Source organism: Daldinia caldariorum, assembly GCF_022478825.1.
Source record: "Daldinia caldariorum strain CBS 122874 unplaced genomic scaffold F4812scaffold_5, whole genome shotgun sequence".
Lineage (NCBI taxonomy): Eukaryota > Fungi > Ascomycota > Sordariomycetes > Xylariales > Hypoxylaceae > Daldinia > Daldinia caldariorum.
Window position 1 is genome coordinate 1,071,499 of NW_025953041.1, and position 16,747 is coordinate 1,088,245.

The 16,747-nt window shown below is 47.2% G+C and overlaps 4 protein-coding genes across 4 annotated transcripts; 1 reads left to right on the forward strand and 3 right to left on the reverse strand.

The window, feature by feature from the left end:
• Nucleotides 1–3,489: 3,489 nt before the first annotated feature.
• Nucleotides 3,490–7,104, reverse strand: F4812DRAFT_328269 (glycoside hydrolase family 3 protein). Its single transcript, XM_047931542.1, has 4 exons — nucleotides 6,163–7,104; nucleotides 5,941–6,054; nucleotides 3,999–5,863; nucleotides 3,490–3,896 (listed from the first exon to the last, which is right to left on the reverse strand). The coding sequence occupies exons 1-4, from the start codon at nucleotides 6,449–6,451 to the stop codon at nucleotides 3,660–3,662; spliced, it is 2,505 nt and encodes an 834-aa protein (XP_047791723.1). The 5' UTR covers nucleotides 6,452–7,104; the 3' UTR covers nucleotides 3,490–3,659.
• Nucleotides 6,722–10,253, reverse strand: F4812DRAFT_328271 (lethal giant larvae like, C-terminal-domain-containing protein). Its single transcript, XM_047931543.1, has 3 exons — nucleotides 10,000–10,253; nucleotides 7,766–9,864; nucleotides 6,722–7,711 (listed from the first exon to the last, which is right to left on the reverse strand). Exons 1-3 carry the CDS (start codon nucleotides 10,116–10,118, stop codon nucleotides 6,993–6,995), a joined length of 2,937 nt encoding a protein of 978 aa, XP_047791724.1. The 5' UTR covers nucleotides 10,119–10,253; the 3' UTR covers nucleotides 6,722–6,992.
• Nucleotides 10,254–12,033: 1,780 nt separating this feature from the next.
• F4812DRAFT_328284 (solute carrier family 25 member 45) lies at nucleotides 12,034–13,269 on the reverse strand. The gene has a single exon (XM_047931544.1). It carries the CDS (start codon nucleotides 13,118–13,120, stop codon nucleotides 12,227–12,229), a length of 894 nt encoding a protein of 297 aa, XP_047791725.1. The 5' UTR covers nucleotides 13,121–13,269; the 3' UTR covers nucleotides 12,034–12,226.
• Nucleotides 13,270–13,694: 425 nt separating this feature from the next.
• Nucleotides 13,695–16,587, forward strand: F4812DRAFT_422950 (recombinational repair protein). The gene is made up of 2 exons (XM_047933716.1): nucleotides 13,695–13,878; nucleotides 13,948–16,587. Coding segments are annotated over exons 1-2 (2,409 nt in total). The 5' UTR covers nucleotides 13,695–13,876; the 3' UTR covers nucleotides 16,355–16,587.
• Nucleotides 16,588–16,747: the final 160 nt, after the last annotated feature.

Here is a 16,747-nt window from a genome sequence, read left to right on the forward strand (position 1 = left end):
CTTAGAGAAACCCACGCGCCATCGTAAGCGATTATCGCCAAACTCCACTTTTCAAAGTGGGCTTCATTGCCGTCTTACCGCAAAATATCTCGACTTCCAGAAGTGTATTGATTTAAAGTGGATTTTTTTTGCGCAAGAACAAGGGATCCATAGTCCGTAGCCGCAGACTCGTGGTGTTGAATTGAATTTAGAAGCATTATCCTGGTCCGCGCGACGTTTTAAATGCTGTGACGGGATCAATATAAGGCTTGTTCGCATAAGGTACATACCTAGATACCTAGGTATGCTCCTGTGACATAGATATCTGTTCGCCTGACGTCGATCTGAAGTTAATTCCATAATTACGCTAAAGAGTCGGGGTAGATCTTATGACGGACCGGTCCGTGTCTAAAAATAGACTTTTTAGACCCACGTCTCGCCGATCTACATTAGGCACATTCCCTCATACACCTCCGCCAGGATCGTACGTGTTAGCGTCTCCACCGTTCCATACTTTATCATTCAAGTAACTTACAAAGTAATTTCTATGATAAAAATACGTTATGAGTTCAAGACGTCTTTCTTCGCACAGGCCAAGACTGAAGATTCTAGATTAGCAAGTAAATGCTAGGGAATTTCCTATATAAAACCCCTTGTAAGTTACTTGCGGAATCTGTATGGGGCTATGGAGACGCTAACACGTACGATCCTGGCGGAGGTGTAAATGGGTCAAACTTTTCGTATTGTCGATTTCGGGGGCCCCTGCCCGAGATCAGAATTTCGATCAACCATCCATCTCTAGAGTTCATATATACGCGGGAAATCTGATATTGACTACCTAGGTATAGAGCTAATTGCGTCTGCTGTACGGCCACAACTTTAGGGGTTATAGTTAGTTATACGAGTGGCAGTGGTTTCCAGGCATTGATAAATTAAACAAGGTAAAAAAAAAAAGTGTTCTGTAAGTGAAGGAAGGCGTATGTAAATCTTGGTGTAAGCAGAAGATAGTATGGGATCTAAAATCAGATTGGTTGAACAATCTCCCCCAAAGGCTCGCAACACACTTCGCAGGGCAGTACAGTGCGATCATGATTTTCGCACATACATCAATTATAGACTCTGAAAGCGAAGTCATTATCGAACAGCATATCTAAATGTTGCTTGAAGTTGAACCCCCATTTAGGTATTCAAGCCATTCCCGAAACTCCGATATAGTAAACATGTCAAAGTTGACTTGGAACTCAAGGGAACCACTATCATAATTATTAATCCAGATGTATCACATCACATAAATCGATTGATAATAAGTAGAGATCAGAGCGTTGTCCTCTGGTGTGACGAGCTGTAGTTGAGGCTGAAACTCACGATTCCAGATATAAACAACATAGCGTACTGTGACCATTATTTAAATCAACCGCAGAGGCCAAGAAACCACTATTTGAATATTAGATGCAACTAAATGGTCACTTAAAAGCTAAGGGGCGGAATAACAATCTACATAATCCGTTCAAAGTGCAGTATAGGGGGTTGGCGATGTGTTGGGGGCTTTTACATGTATGATTTTATTTTTTATCTGAATCCAACGCCAGGTAATATCGCCATGGCCAGTCCTTGCTGCACGGCCAGTAGGTCCAGTAAACAGGTATTAGCACGAGTTCCATGGGTGCAGTAATTGAATATCGCCGTCTCAAAGGCAGCAAGGTACATCTACCAAAGTACACACCAACCAACTTTAACATATAAGGGGTAATAAATGCAAACCTTTCGGCCGACCCCGCAAAAAGGAAGCATCCCTGGGTGACTGGAGGCTAGAGAAAACTGCACTGTGGTGTCATATGCTAGACCGGTATGCCCGTGACTCGATAGTACGACTTTTACAAAGTAGTTTTTCGTAGGTACTGGGTTCAATTCCCGGGCCGAGCTTTTTTTGCAACTCTTTTTAGGATTCTTTTTTACTGCCCGTGATATTGTTAAGTATTTTCTATTTCATAATAGTGTTCTCTCTTCTTTTTGTAATTTTTTTTATTCTTCATACGAAAAAAATAAAAAATAAAATCGATAAACTAACCATGTCCTATTCAACTTTACGTACCTACATTACCCAGCAGAATCAAAAACCTCCCCATACTAGACACCTATCTTCCACACCATCCTTACTCGATCCGATGTAGTAAACCAGTCGAGCAGAAGATTAGTATATAAGATATTTTATAAAACGCCCTTCGAGCCTGCGCGGTGGTGTTATACAAAATCCAGATACGACTCCTTTTGGTGACTGCACTATGAATAACCCGTAGCGAGAATATTCGTATAAAACCAGGAAGTAAAGATGCAATCAAAGATGATCAGTACGGTATGTACCTACCTCTTAGTAGAACAACAGCACCGACCTCCTTTTCGAAGAACTTTACTTCGACTCAACAATACCGAAAAAAAGAAAATTACGTAAAAAAATATATTTACAGCCGTTGGATTCCGTATTTACCGTTAAACAGATCTAGACCCTCCTATTTATATGCTCGTATACCTAGCGTCTGACCTTGTACCTTGGTCTAGACATATCCTACGTAACCGACGACTCCTTTTAATAACATTCGACATCTAGAACGTGTGGCTCCTAAGCAAGCATGTCCCACTCGCACGGAAAGAGCATCGCCTACCACGGCATGCCTAGGGGCGTTTTCTGCAACACACCCAGGTTTCTAGACGAGATGTTGGAATACATGAGCGCCGAGTACGTCGGGGACGCGAGTTCGTAGGAAAGCCTCTTCGTAAAGCGGCACGAAAGCATACGGTCACGATATACAGCATCTCCCTGCCAAACTTCGCCTACGCCACCGACTACATCAATGTGTAGTACCTGCCAGAGCCGAGAATGAGGCACAGGGATGTGATAGTCGATAACTACAAGGCGGCGGGAGGAGACTTGGCTACGCTTCGACGTGTCGGCACTCCGTGCATTCTGCATGGGTCGGCGTGCGAGTGCATTGAAGCGGCCTTTCGCTGCGAGGGATTGGAAATTCCTGGAGAGCGGGTGTCGTGATCAATATGGTACGTGTATTCTCTTTCCCCTTTGGAACCCCTAATTTTTGTTGCTGTCAATTCTCATGTGTCGCTGCTAATCATAATACTCGCATAGTAAGTCCCTACAGAAACGCGCGTAATTTGCGTTGCTCCTCCTATATGGCCGCTAGGCAGGTACACGTTCGGCGGAGAGCAGCCGCTAAAACCATAGCAGCAAGCCGAACAGTCCCTGGTGGACGGAATTCTTCAGCGGGCACTTTTTTTCGTGGGGCAGCGGAAGACGCAGCAAGAGTACTGCGTCGAATTTAACAACGCGCGCATAGAAAAGGTGACGATTGCCGCGCCCGGGAGGAACAAGGCTCGAAATAGCGAACTATTGGATATAAGGGTTTTGGCATACTTAACGTTTATCATATAGCGTAGTATAACTTCACAAAATTGAAGCGGCGATTCAATACGTCTTCGTATATAATATTCGTATCTAACCCAGTATCACCAAGCCCGCACACCAAATAGAAGATAGGGCTTCGCTTAATATCCTCGCATATCACGGCATATATTCATTCATCATAATCCTAGGCTACCTCTCCTTTTTCACAAAAGGCTTACCAAGAGAAGGAAGAGCTCCCCAAGAGCTCCAAGACCTTAACAAGTAGCTAGGCCCTAGGTAGCGGCAATATCTTCTCCAACCTGAGATCCCTCGAGCTCGCCCCCACATACGCTGTCTTCGGGTACGACGTAACACGCCAGTCCTCCTCCTCGGGGCTCCAGCTGCTCAGGTCGCGGTACGTCGCGTTGAACACGACCGTCTTCGTCTCGCCGGGCCCGAGGTACACCTCGTCGAAGCCGCGCAGCACGACCTTTGGGTCCGCGGGGCCGCCGTGCGAGATATACTAGGGACAATCAATCACGCCGTGTTAGTCGGATGAACTTTATTTTAGGTAGGTACCTACATATATGGCAGTTATTTCGTGCGGGATTCGAGAAACACTTACCAGCTGCGGGATCTCGGTCCCCGGTACTTCGCCGCTGTTGGTGATGTCCGCGCTGATAACGTAGAGGGTTTTGTATAACTCGGGATTCCCCCCCGACGGACCGCCTGCCGGTAGGATCGGCTGCGCAGAAGCGTTATGGCCACCCGGAGGAATTCTTTCCGTCGTGTTCGCAATGTTCGGGTTGTCGATATAGGGGTAAATGAATCTGGGGATCTTGGAAAAGCCCTCGGGGGTAACCGCATTCTTCGGGTCCCAATCCAGCTCGCCGTACGTAGGCGCCGGGGACGTGGCCCCGTATGCAGGCTTATACAGTCCCGAGTTGCTGAGAGTGGCAGTTATGTTCGAGTACGTGAAGTTAGTGTAACTCAGACCGAAGCCGAACTCGAAGCTCGGCTCGATTTCTTCGCGGTCGAAGTACCGGTAGTCGATGAACAAGCCTTCTGCAAAGTCCTGCTGCGGCTCGGATGATGTCGAGTTGAACAGGGTCGATACCCCCCAGTCTTTCGCCCCTTTGCCCCAGGTAAAAGGGGTTCGGCCTTGCGGGTTAACCCTGCCGTATAGTACGTCTGTTAACGAGTTACCCGATTCCTGACCTGGAAGCCCGGCCCATACGATAGCGCTCACGTTGGGATTTATCTTGATGTGGTCGATTAGGACCGGGCCAACACTATGGATAACAACTACAGTGTTAGGGTTAACCGACGAAACCGCCTTAATCAGCTCATCACCTCCCTTCCAAAGGGTGAGATTATTACGGTCTCCAAAATTACCGTCTAATGTCGTATATCCCTCTCCTGAATCGGCATTAGCGAAGACAATCGCAACAGATGCGTTGCTAGCAGCTGCTTTAGCAGCATCGAGGTCAAAATTCCCCTTAATGTTCGTAAATGCCGTACCATCAGCCTTCGCCTGCTTCTCGAGTGCAGCTGCCGGCGAGATCAAATAGGGGTATTCGGCTGTCGCCGAGCCCCAGCCCATCGCAAGCGTCCCGTTATTGCAGATGCGGTCCACGCACCCGTTAGGCCCGTCGGGGTTATCCTGTGCGTCCTCGCCGATGACAGCGATACTCTCTGGCTTGACCAAGGGGAGGGCTCTTCCAACATTCTTAAGCAACACCGCCGCCTTTGCGCCAATCTCCCTGATCAGTTCACCATGGTCGGCTTGCACATCTACATGGTAATTCACCGTGGTATTTCCTTGTTTAGCAGCCCAGTACCGGTATCCCGTCGTCTCAGTCGTCCAGGAAGAGTAGTTGATATCGACTTGCTTCGTGTCCCGCCCTACCTTATAGAAAGCTGCCATGATACGAATAACCATATCATCAAGTCGCCACTGAGGGACAGCACCGCTAAGCACCGCCTCGGTCAGTGCTCCACCCCAGTACGATCCGTACTTGCCCGCTCCGAATCCCTCCCCGGGCATAGACATATCCAAACCCGCGAGAGCGCTTGCGACGCTAGTATGGTGAGCGCCCCAGTCGGTGACAACGAACCCCTGGAAACCAAGCTCGTTCTTCAGCAGCTTGTTCAGCACGTACGAGTTCTCGCACGCATAGGTATTGTTGATCTGATTGTACGAACACATAACGCTTCCGACGCCCGCACGCACAGCGTCTGCGAACGGCCACAGGTACACCTCGTGCATCGTCCTGTCGTCGAGATTTGAACTGATACCGCTGCGGAAGTGTTCCTGCTCGTTCAGGATATAGTGTTTAACACTAGCTATTACCCCCGCGCTCTGCGCACCAATAATCGTTTCTGCGACCGCTACGCCGGAGAGGTACGGGTCTGGTCCGAAAGCTTCGAAGTTTCGGCCTCCGGCGGGGTCCCGCCCTAAGGGGCCAACTACGGGGCCTAGGTGGATATCTAGGTACTCAGGGGGGTTAGTTTTATTTGCGAAACAAAAACGGGAAGCAAGCTTGTGGTGTAAGGGGGCTGTTCACCTATGCCTTTACCACTGAATTCCTGGCCAATTGCTTCTCCCCGTTTTCGAAGGAGAGATCGCGACCATGTTGCTGCCGCACTAATACCCGCCGGGAACACCGAGTTCAAATCGGCTACCGACGAATAGCAGTTGTTAACGTGTACTCTCTACGTAAGTGAGCGAACTATCCCCTAAACGCCCCTATTTCTTTCCCATTAACTTGAGAGGCATATCAACTTACTATACCTAACCCCCACAGGCCCATCCTGTAGACATAGGTGGCGGAAATTGAGCCTCGGTACCGAGCCAGTATTCCCCGTACACAGATCCGCTTGGTTGCCAGTACCGGTCGTTAAGTTAACCTTCTCGAGCAGCGTAAGTTTGCTAACGAATTCCCTCGCTTTTTCGTACGCCTCATCCCATCCCGGACCTCCCGTTCCCCATGGCGAGGGGTACGAAAGCTCGAACGTAGCTTTCTGAGCGCTACCAAGAGCAGCTATAGAAACCAGAGAAGCTGATAAGATTCGCATGATGTCTATATGATTTCCCTATTTGGCCCTGCTAAAGGTCATAGACAAGAGATTACGGGGTCTAAGAAAGCGTGGAGGTGAGCGTAGGTTTATTATTTCATACATAAGCTGGTGGCAATCACATCATTGAAATCTAGATCGAAGCTAATTACCCTATGTATAGACCAGAAATGCATGGTCCCGCAGGGAATCAATCTAAAAAATAAATAAAGCTAGCTCTGGGTTAGTTTAAACGAAGTGTTGATTTGCCTAATTAGGTCGTTCATTTACGGCAGAATGCAGGATATCTACCGTCTAGGGGTAAAGTCAGAAAAGTATCTTAACGGCGTAAGCCGCCTCTCCAATTTGGCCCTTTCTTTAAGGGAACTATAATGCTTTGACAAGACGCGATAAAGTAGCCGTAGTGGCATTGGACCCTTAAAGTCTATGCGTCGCTGATGATCTTAGGAATACCTTTACCGGCTCACTCCCGTAACTCCAGTATATCTAATGTCTCAAACACGAAACTCAAGCGCTGGATATAGAAGTAGAAGCATGCGACCTAGAACTTCCCCACAACGCTACCAAAAATCATCTTCCTCTTCTGTTGGTTGACGTACTTGCTAATATCGTCAGCCCATCTCTGACTGGAATCCGCGGCGGAATCCAAACTGTCGTTCATTAGATTTAATTTCTCTGTTCGCTCGTTAAGCTGTCGGGTAAGATATTCACCCCAGCCCTCCTGGCTACCAGATCCGGAATTAGGCCCTGTTGCTAGCTCTCGTTCAATTGCTGCCGTCGAAGCGTTCGTGCGCTTACTGGGAGGCCGATCAGGACCACCTATTAACAGGTCAAGATCTGCCGGTGTGACGTATTGTGTACCTGAGATCCATTGCACGTTTGAAATAGTTGGCCTTGGGGGTACTTGGAGGTTAGGATTAATGAGCTTGTCGGCCGTATTCTCTAATGGCAAGCCAGTACCCCACATATGAAGGGATGCGATTTCAGACGGACCTGTCCAGCAGAATATATCGCCATCCCCTGTCACTATGGCATCTTCAGACCGGCTACCATCCATCATTGGAAGTGGATGGCTTCCAATTTCCTTGAGTCCTGGTAAGCTAAAAGCTCTAGCCCTCAGGTCCCCAAATACGCCGACCAAGGCCATTCCGTGCAATTCAAATTCGGCGACCGTAGCTGCATTGCAAAGATAGTCGTCAAATGATTTTGAAGCTCCTTTAGCCGTGGCCGGCTTGAAGATACGAACTTCGCTCTGTGTGACTGTAATGACGTTAGCATATGTATAAATGCCGTCCCCCGTATTAGATTACTTACCGACTACAAGTAAGCCGTTGACATGTTTTCCCTCCCTCAGCCCGGCGACAGCCTGGCCAGTAGCCAGAGCGGGCTTTCCATCCGCAGCGACTATAGGGCATATAGACACAACTTTATCATCTAGATGTGCCACACCAGCTAACGTAGCTGTATAGCCACCACCAGATGGTAGAATCTTGAAAGTAATGACCTTCCCCAAATTTGTGCCAACAAAGCAACATATGCTCGAATATTTGTCCTCGTCGAGAGTCATTACACCAAATTCAAGTACCACGGGCCATTCTTTGGGAGCTGGTGCGCTAGATCGACTCTTAAAAAACGAAGATCGTTTGTCGCGTTTAACAAAGTCGGTCATTGGCGCCTGAAAGATGACCGTAGGCCCTCGAAGGTCAATAATACTTATAAAGCCATTTTCACCTCCAACGGCAAGGAAGCCTGCATCTGAAGCTTTTATGGCGCTAATTGGGCCTTGCATCATTTCGTATAATGATAGGGGCTGAAGCCCGCTCTTGAGAGATGGTTCGGCTCTCGTGCTAATATTAGAAATACCACCAGGGTTCGATTCAACACGTTGATCAGGGGGCTTTCCAAAGTACGAATTACCGCCCCATCGGTAGATGATAACTTCTCCCTTGCTTGTACCAACAGCGAATTCGCCGGTGGTAGGAGCCATAGTCATAGCCGTAATCTCTACATCCTCGTAACGGTCAAGAGCCCTGGCAACGTCGACTTGAAGCTGGGTTGAGTTTTCAATCTCATCACCGTGGCCCACGTCCCATATTCTTACTGTGCTATCCGCATGGGCAACCTGAATGACAGTCCGCCCCTCAAAACGTCGGCGTGGCCGTGGGGCCTCGGCGCCTCCTTTTAATAATGGTTCGCCCTGATGCCTATTTTCAACCATTCCAAGCCATCTTCCTCGATCGAGCACGGTAATCCCGAATTTAGTTGCGAATGGGTGAGCAAATGATACGGATGGGTGAAGTTGGTTTGTTGGCGAAATAGGATAACCACTCGGGAAACTCAACGTTAGAATCTCTCCCGATGCCAGTAGGGTCATAATGGCAATAGGGTCTTGAGCACCAGCAAAGTAAGGTGATATGCGTGGAATTAGGGAGAAATTTGCGATTCCGACCCCGGCTGGTGTCTCTATGGTATTCTGACGTTTACCTTTTAGATAGTCCGACAGAATATTCCATGACGATGTAGCATAATTAGGCGTGATTCCGAGGTCAATGAATGTTAGGCCATTTGAGGATTCCTCTACCTTTCGGCCGCCTGCGATGAGCAAGCCGCTATCTTCTGGATTCTGCTTACAGCACCAGGCAATGCGAGCGTACGGATGCTTGGCGCTCGAAGAGGAGCCTGGGTTTGGCACGGGTTGGTTGATATTGATATCATAGAGAGTCCGGGCTAACACTATGCGTCCGTCTCTCGGATCCCAGAATACTAAGCTCTCATCATCATAAGCTGTCAGTATGAATGTGCCAGTGGGATGCCATAATGCATGTGTGACTCTTGGCCTCCTCATAGTTTCGACAGCTTGATTCGATCCTCCAGGAGCTCCTGGGGGCACCTCATACTCGAAAAACTTTGTCGGAATGTTCTGCTTGAATGAGTAGACAACTATGCCATGCGTATAAGCGATCAACAACTTTCCTATGTCGCGCGGGTGTAGCTGCATTGAGACCAGAGCTACCGCTCTAGCTCTAGGATCTTTCTCGGCCCATAGGTTAGGAATTTGAAATGGTGCCATGCGATGTCGGTCAAGATCATATGTGTGTATCTCCCCTGTTTGCGTACCCAGAAAGCACCAGTCCAGTAAGGGGTCAGTTAACATATAAGAAACGACGCCTGGGACACGAAAGCCGACGATCTTGTTGCCGGTATCTAAATCCCATACGACAACCTCACTCTTGGTATCAAGGCTTACCAAGCGATTTTTGGTAAACTGGATATCCGAAAAGGAACAGGATCGAGATGGAATAAGGAGTTTCTGGACGCGGTTTTGGCCGAAAACGTATATCCTTCCACTTCCATATTTGGATTCACTTGTACCAATGGCGAGAAGTGATTGGACAGGCTCAAATGCAATGCAGCTTCACGGTTAGTTAGTCTCAGGAACCGAATAGTGTAGATAAATATAGATTAGGTAAATATAGTAATATCATTTCGATGACTTGAAAATGACGAAAGAAGAAGAAAAAAAAAGATCTCCACGGATGTTCGCGTACCTGATCTGAGAATTAATCCCATACCGAGCGCGATCGTCCGGTATGAATGAGTCTGGGATGATATCAGCAGACAGGTCATTTTGCATGCCTGCCTGGCGTCCTCGAAGAAAAGCAGCCATTATTTTAAATTGGGAACAATGGACGAGGCTACAACTTGGATCTGGTTTTTTATATTTGTCCCCAAATTTCTCTAGTTCGAACAATTAACTTAGAGAGAATTAGGAGAGAAAGTTGTCCACTGTTGAGAGACATACGTCATTGCTGTTTTACATAATGACCCTCCCGGCTGCCCGGCACAAGCGCCCCGCATAAAACGTGAAAAGGTACGGTGACCCATTCCATGATCATGTGATTTAACTCATCGGTATTCCGTACCTAGGTACACATCCGTAGTTAGGTACACACCTGCATGTTTGACTTTGTACAAAGTACCAAGTACTTTTTAAACTGCTTTAGATTCATTCATGTTAAGACTGTGAATTCCGAGGAACTCTCCCTGATAACAGGTATCTATTCAACCGAACGTCTATACAAAACCATATTCGTTACCTACAAACACGGCTCTTTTCATTTCATAATTTCTAATGTCAAGTATTCATAGGAGGAAGATTAGTTTATCTAACTCTAGTAAAAGAGGACTCATTATCAAGTATAATAAAGCGATCGTGACATTTGTCCCCTTCCCAATTGCTTTGAAGTTCTTAGCTTATACTAGTCAAAACCTCAATTGTCATTTCCCTTATAATCTTTCCAAGTATGTATTGTAGGCCTATATCTAGTCACAGAGGGGTCAAGTACCTACCTAATCCACCCCATGAGAGAATACATAGATACTTGTATTAGTTCTCCTCGGCTTGTGCGGAATGGCCGCCTTCATATTCTTGCACTCAAGTCTGTGGTTTCTCTCTTATTTTATATGATACATGCTAGGTGAGTGTGAACAGTCCAAGTGGCTTAAGTATTATCCGGATCTCCAATAAGACTGAAGTTACAGGTCAATGCACCCATAGTAGATGCTACGAATTCACATTCATGCGTGCACGCAAGAAGCCACCGTCAAATATCTCGCGTGAATGCTATTGAACCTCCTCCTCCTCCTCCTTCTTCTTCTTCTTCTTCTTCTTCTTCTTCTTCTTCTTCTTCTTCTTCTTCTTCTTCTTCTTCTTCTTCTTCTAATCTTCAGCTTCTCAATCCCCGTCAATACCGAGATCCCCTTCACAGATATCGCGTTATCTTCTTTGAAATGCCCCCCTTCCCTCGGGACAGTCAAGGTCAGTCAACCTGCACGATTCTCAGAAGTTATTAGTCTAAGAAAAGCATAAGAAGCAGAAAAAGAAGAAGAAGCAGAAAAGGCAGACTTAGATTTCGGGAACTTGACCAACACTATGTCTCACACTGGTCCTCGCAAGTTCACTGAGTCTGACGTAAGTTTTCCCTCAGTTCTCTTCGCCATTTAGACTCCTCCATAGCTATCGGGTATGCTAAACAGTTCCAGTCGGAAGATGAGGCGCTTGAAGCAAGACCTGCTAAGGTCCAAAAGACAGACTGCATGAGCAAACTCGAAATCTCCAAACAGCTTTTGGAAGTTTCTGGCAACATTGAAGCTGCCAATACCGGCTTGAAGCATGCCAGGGCCATAGTAGAACACACGATAGCTCGAATTAATTACGAGATCGATAAATGCGCCAAGAAAACCGATGAAGCTGCCAGGGATCTATCGGCGTGTAACTGGGCATTCTACACTTCCCATCAAAACAATGAGAGACTTGAGAAAGAGAATGCCATGCTCCGCGTACGCATCACCATGCTAGAAGCCAGACTCGGCGAGAAAGAGGACTAGGGGTTTTTCCCACGACATCATCCTTCCTCAAGCCCCCGAACTTTAAATCAAGATGAAGATGGCATCATCTGAGAATACAGGTCGATGCTTTCCGAAGAGATGAGGAACCCTCAACTGCGGAGATATGGTTTAGGGATACGTCGTTTGGGCTGGGGTACGTTTGCAATCGAAGGTTTACTAGGGCATCACGGTCTTTGTGACAGACACTGCTATAATCCACTCGTTGATTTCGAAAAAAGCCAATTCGTTTCCCTACAAATAGTCGTGACCAGCTTTTCGTACTGGGTCGATAGTTGTGTACAGGATTAAACACTTATTTTGGTCTTGGTATTAAAATCTTCCAAACTTCGTCTAGGTCCCATATCGTGAGCAAATGATCTTACTAGGTCAGATAGGCTGTAGCCTTTTATGTCTCCCTTGGCCAAGTTTAAGCATAATCCATTCGTAAACTGCCCATTGGACAGCGTTGACAATAAAGGCCCGGACACTACATACGGTTAACCCTTTAAAGAACACTCGCGCACCCTCCTCTCTATATGCGGCTCTAGCAATCTCCATCGCTCCTAGGCGCCGTTGAACTGGCAAAGAGGAGTTAAGCAGTGATGCTCTCGTGCCATCAGAAGTTTGCGTCTGGACTCTCGTCTTGATGACATCAAGAGGAAATACACTAGCCCAGGTGACAATACCAGCCAGACCGCCGCAGAGCAAAACTTTTGCTACATCTTGTGAGAAGTCGGAGGCATTCTGCCGGTTGGACTTAACCCACTTGCTACTTAGTTCGTAAGACCAGAAGTAGAATCCATATCCGATGCTATCCCTCAGCGCCGTAACAACACCACCGAAGTATAGTCCTCTAATACCCTCAGTCTTAAATACTTCCTTCGCGATATTCCAACTCGAGACCGGAGGTGATGCCAACTGAGCACGGCACTTGATCAGCTCAGTCGGGGTGCTGATCGCCCATGTTGCCAAGCCGCCAATTGCACCGGCAAACCATGTAGCCCAAAGGTTTGACTGGCAATTCAGGGCAGCATTTATAGCGGCTTCACTGCGGTTGTAGGAGACGAAGAGGAGGGCGTTCAGAGCGCCATAGCCAAGTATAGGTGCAGCAGTCCCGGCTACTAGAGCATATTTGTTTTCAAATTGTCGGGCATAGGATGTGACCGTCTGAGTGGGTATGCTATCGCGCGCTTGCAGCCGTACTTTGATGAGATCCAGGGGATTTCCGACCAGAATACCAACGGCTCCGCTGATGTAGCCAGCCCAGAAGTCGGCAGACATAGCTAAAAAAGACTTGATCTTATGAAAGATTACGGCTAATAATTCACGAGAATTGTAGTCTTGATAGTACAAGTTCTGTGAAGGACGTCTAACTGCCTGTCACCTACAAGCCATGTATCACTTCAGTGTACATGGAGAGTGACATGAAGACTAAGAAAAACCTACCAAACAAGACTAGGGAGTGAGATGAGATGAATATAGAAACCCCGCTATCCAGGATCGAGAGCAACGAAGCGCCAACGCGGGGCAGCGGAGATAACCTTAAATAGGTACATAGTGGATCTCATTGTTAAATCATCAAGATAGAATACTAAAAGTATCCGATATGGTAATAAGGAGATGGAATTCGCGTAGGATATCAATAATTAAAAAAGGAGGTAGACGAAGGGGGGAAAGGGAAGAATGAAGAGAGAAAAGGAAAGGCAGCTGAATGACGGGATAAAATATCAAGTACCTCATATGTAATTCAAGTAACACAGCATGGGGGGTGCAGAGTAATCATCCACGTGACTTGGTGACAGTTCCTCCAATTCCCCGCCAAATTTAGGCAAAGGCGCGACGCGCTTTCCTCCAAGTCAACAAAATGCTTACCTAGCAGCTAGTAATTTCTAATAAGTCATCATTAATAAGTGGCAAACTCTAGATTTCTATACTTTTTCCTATACCATTTCCTATACTTTATCCAAATTTGCTACACCATAATTCGAACCATTTCTCGCTCCTTCAAAGAATAACCCTTTTTGTAAGGGGGTGAAAATGTATTTACCTGCCATTCTCTACCAATTCGAATGATTAATTGACATTGACCACTAACACTATCATTTTAGGGCGAGTGCACCTACCACTCCTTTGGTAAAGCCGAACAATACGCCAGGGAAACGTCTTCATTCGCAGCAATCTAGAGACCAACTTTTCAAGCCATTCAAATGTCCTGGTTCGGCTCTCAGGACCCCAGCTACCGATCGCCCAGTTCGAAAAAAGAGAAAAGTCGATTATAAAGGTGCCGGTGGCGACGACTCGGAAGATAAACCCTACACGAACGCCGACAGATTGGCTTTAGCGAACCGAGATGTCAACCGTTTTCCCGTCTTCCAGGCCAAAGATAAAGACAAGGTTTTCAAGAAGGCTTTCAGCGTTCCTCTCATCAACAAGAACAATGGTTCTTACAATCCCAATCGTCCTCCACCAACGCTTGGTCTAAGACAAGGAGCCATGTTTGTTGCTAAACCTTTACACGATCCGAGCGGCGAGTTTGCTATCGTGCTTCACGACCCAACTGTTGACGATAAGCCGAAGGAGACTGGCAAAGAAGAAGGTGATGAGCCTAAGAGCAGTACTCAGGAAAAGCTAGATGCGCCCTTAGTCCATAAGAGTCTAGCTGAGATCTTGGGTATCAAGAAGAAGGTCGACAATGAACATCCAAGAGTGCCAGTCGTAATCGACCCGAGACTTGCCAAGGTTCTACGACCACATCAGATCGAAGGTGTCAAGTTTATGTATAGATGTGTGACCGGCATGATTGATGAAAAGGCCAACGGCTGTATCATGGCCGATGAAATGGGTCTCGGAAAGACGCTCCAATGCATTACACTCCTGTGGACTCTTCTAAAGCAATCACCCGATGCCGGGAAAACGACAATACAAAAGGCCATTGTTGCCTGTCCATCCAGTTTGGTCCGAAATTGGGCGAACGAACTTACCAAGTGGCTCGGCGCAGACGCCATTACCCCTTTCGCAATCGATGGCAAGGCATCTAAGGAGGAGTTAACACGACAACTGCGCCAATGGGCCATTGCTAGCGGTCGGGCGGTTACCCGACCAGTAATTATAGTTTCCTATGAGACGCTTAGGCTGAATGTTGAGGAGCTTAAAAATACTCAAATCGGTCTGATGTTATGCGACGAAGGCCATCGATTAAAGAATGGAGACAGTCAAACATTTACGGCGTTGAACAACCTCAGAGTTACAAGGAGAGTTATCTTGTCTGGTACACCAATCCAGAACGATCTTTCTGAGTACTTCTCTCTAATCAGCTTCGCAAATCCCGGTTTGCTTGGCAATCGACTCGAATTCCGAAAGCGATTTGAGCTTCCCATTTTACGAGGTCGCGATGCTGATGCAAGTGAACATGATCGCAAGAAAGGTGACGAATGTCTAGGTGAGCTGCTCGGTATTGTCAACAAGTTCATTATCCGACGCACGAACGATATTCTATCCAAATATCTTCCCGTCAAATACGAGCACGTTGTGTTCTGCAACCTGGCCCCCTTCCAGCTCGATTTGTATAACTACTTCATCAAGAGTCCAGATATCCAGGCTCTCCTACGTGGCAAGGGAAGCCAGCCGCTCAAGGCTATTACTCTACTTAAAAAACTGTGCAATCACCCAGATTTACTTAACCTATCGGAAGATTTACCAGGATGTGAAAAGTTCTGGCCCGAGGATTATACGCCGAAGGATGCGCGTGGTCGTGATCGAGATATCAAGCCGTGGTACTCGGGCAAGATGCAGGTACTTGACCGTATGCTAGCGCGCATTCATCAAGACACGAACGACAAGATTGTCCTTATCAGCAATTACACTCAGACGCTTGACCTCTTCTCTCAACTCTGTCGCCATCGCGGATATGGTCACCTGCGTCTTGACGGTACCATGAACGTTACCAAACGGCAAAAGCTCGTCGACAAGTTCAACGATCCCGATGGTGGTGAATTCGTCTTTCTACTCTCCAGCAAGGCTGGCGGTTGCGGTCTCAATCTCATTGGCGCTAACCGCCTCGTCTTATTCGACCCGGATTGGAACCCTGCCGCCGATCAGCAGGCGCTAGCCCGTGTGTGGCGTGACGGGCAAAAGAAGGACTGTTTCGTGTACCGATTCATCGCTACTGGCACCATCGAGGAGAAGATCTTCCAGCGCCAGAGCCACAAGCAATCCCTGTCGTCGTGCGTCGTCGACTCAGCCGAAGACGTAGAACGCCACTTCTCGCTAGACAGTCTGAGAGAGCTGTTCCAGTACAGACCGGACACGCTGAGCGATACGCACGACACGTTCAAGTGCAAGAGGTGCAAACCCGACGGACGCCAGTTCATTAAAGCCCCGGCTATGTTGTATGGTGACACGAGTACTTGGAATCACTTCGTCAATAAGGATCTCAAGCCTATACAGGATTTGCTGCTGCGCCAGGAGTGTGGGGAGAGGGAGGTTTCGGCTGTTTTCCAGTATATCTCGCATTAAGGTACATACCTGCCTACATACATATATGTCTAAGAGATTAGGAAGGTCTAAATGATGATGTTTCTAGTTCTAGCATGCTAGAATAGCGTTAGAGGATGGGTCCACGACATTTGCAATAGTATGGTGTTAGGGCGCGGTTATTGTTGCTCTGTTAGGTAGGTAGACTTGCTTGCTGCATGGCGTTATAGTGTCTATCGCAAAAGACTTGATGAGAGCACTTGATAATTATATGGCTTGATGCGTAGGTTTTCGTCTATTCGTTGCTTCGAGTGTAAATAAATTCCCATGTCCCTATTGTCATCGCTAATACTCTATGCGTATCTCTACCTTAGGTACCTCTTATATGTACAAGTGACACATCACCATACTAGATATTATCTCGTCGCCCCTCTC

What these genes read in the sequence shown, in the direction of transcription:
- F4812DRAFT_328269 (XM_047931542.1), bottom strand. Translation starts at nt 6,451, where the DNA reads ATGCGAATCTTATCAGCTTCTCTGGTTTCTATAGCTGCTCTTGGTAGC. An exon ending in GCCTGTGGGGGTTAGGTATA is followed by an intron (nt 6,055 to 6,162) that starts GTAAGTTGATAT and finishes ATTCGTCGGTAG; the next exon opens with CCGATTTGAACTCGGTGTTC. An exon ending in ATTCAGTGGTAAAGGCATAG is followed by an intron (nt 5,864 to 5,940) that starts GTGAACAGCCCC and finishes CTGAGTACCTAG; the next exon opens with ATATCCACCTAGGCCCCGTA.
- F4812DRAFT_328271 (XM_047931543.1), bottom strand. Translation starts at nt 10,118, where the DNA reads ATGGCTGCTTTTCTTCGAGGACGCCAGGCAGGCATGCAAAATGACCTG. An exon ending in GGGATTAATTCTCAGATCAG is followed by an intron (nt 9,865 to 9,999) that starts GTACGCGAACAT and finishes CTAACCGTGAAG; the next exon opens with CTGCATTGCATTTGAGCCTG. An exon ending in CAACGGCTTACTTGTAGTCG is followed by an intron (nt 7,712 to 7,765) that starts GTAAGTAATCTA and finishes ACGTCATTACAG; the next exon opens with TCACACAGAGCGAAGTTCGT.
- F4812DRAFT_328284 (XM_047931544.1), bottom strand. Translation starts at nt 13,120, where the DNA reads ATGTCTGCCGACTTCTGGGCTGGCTACATCAGCGGAGCCGTTGGTATT.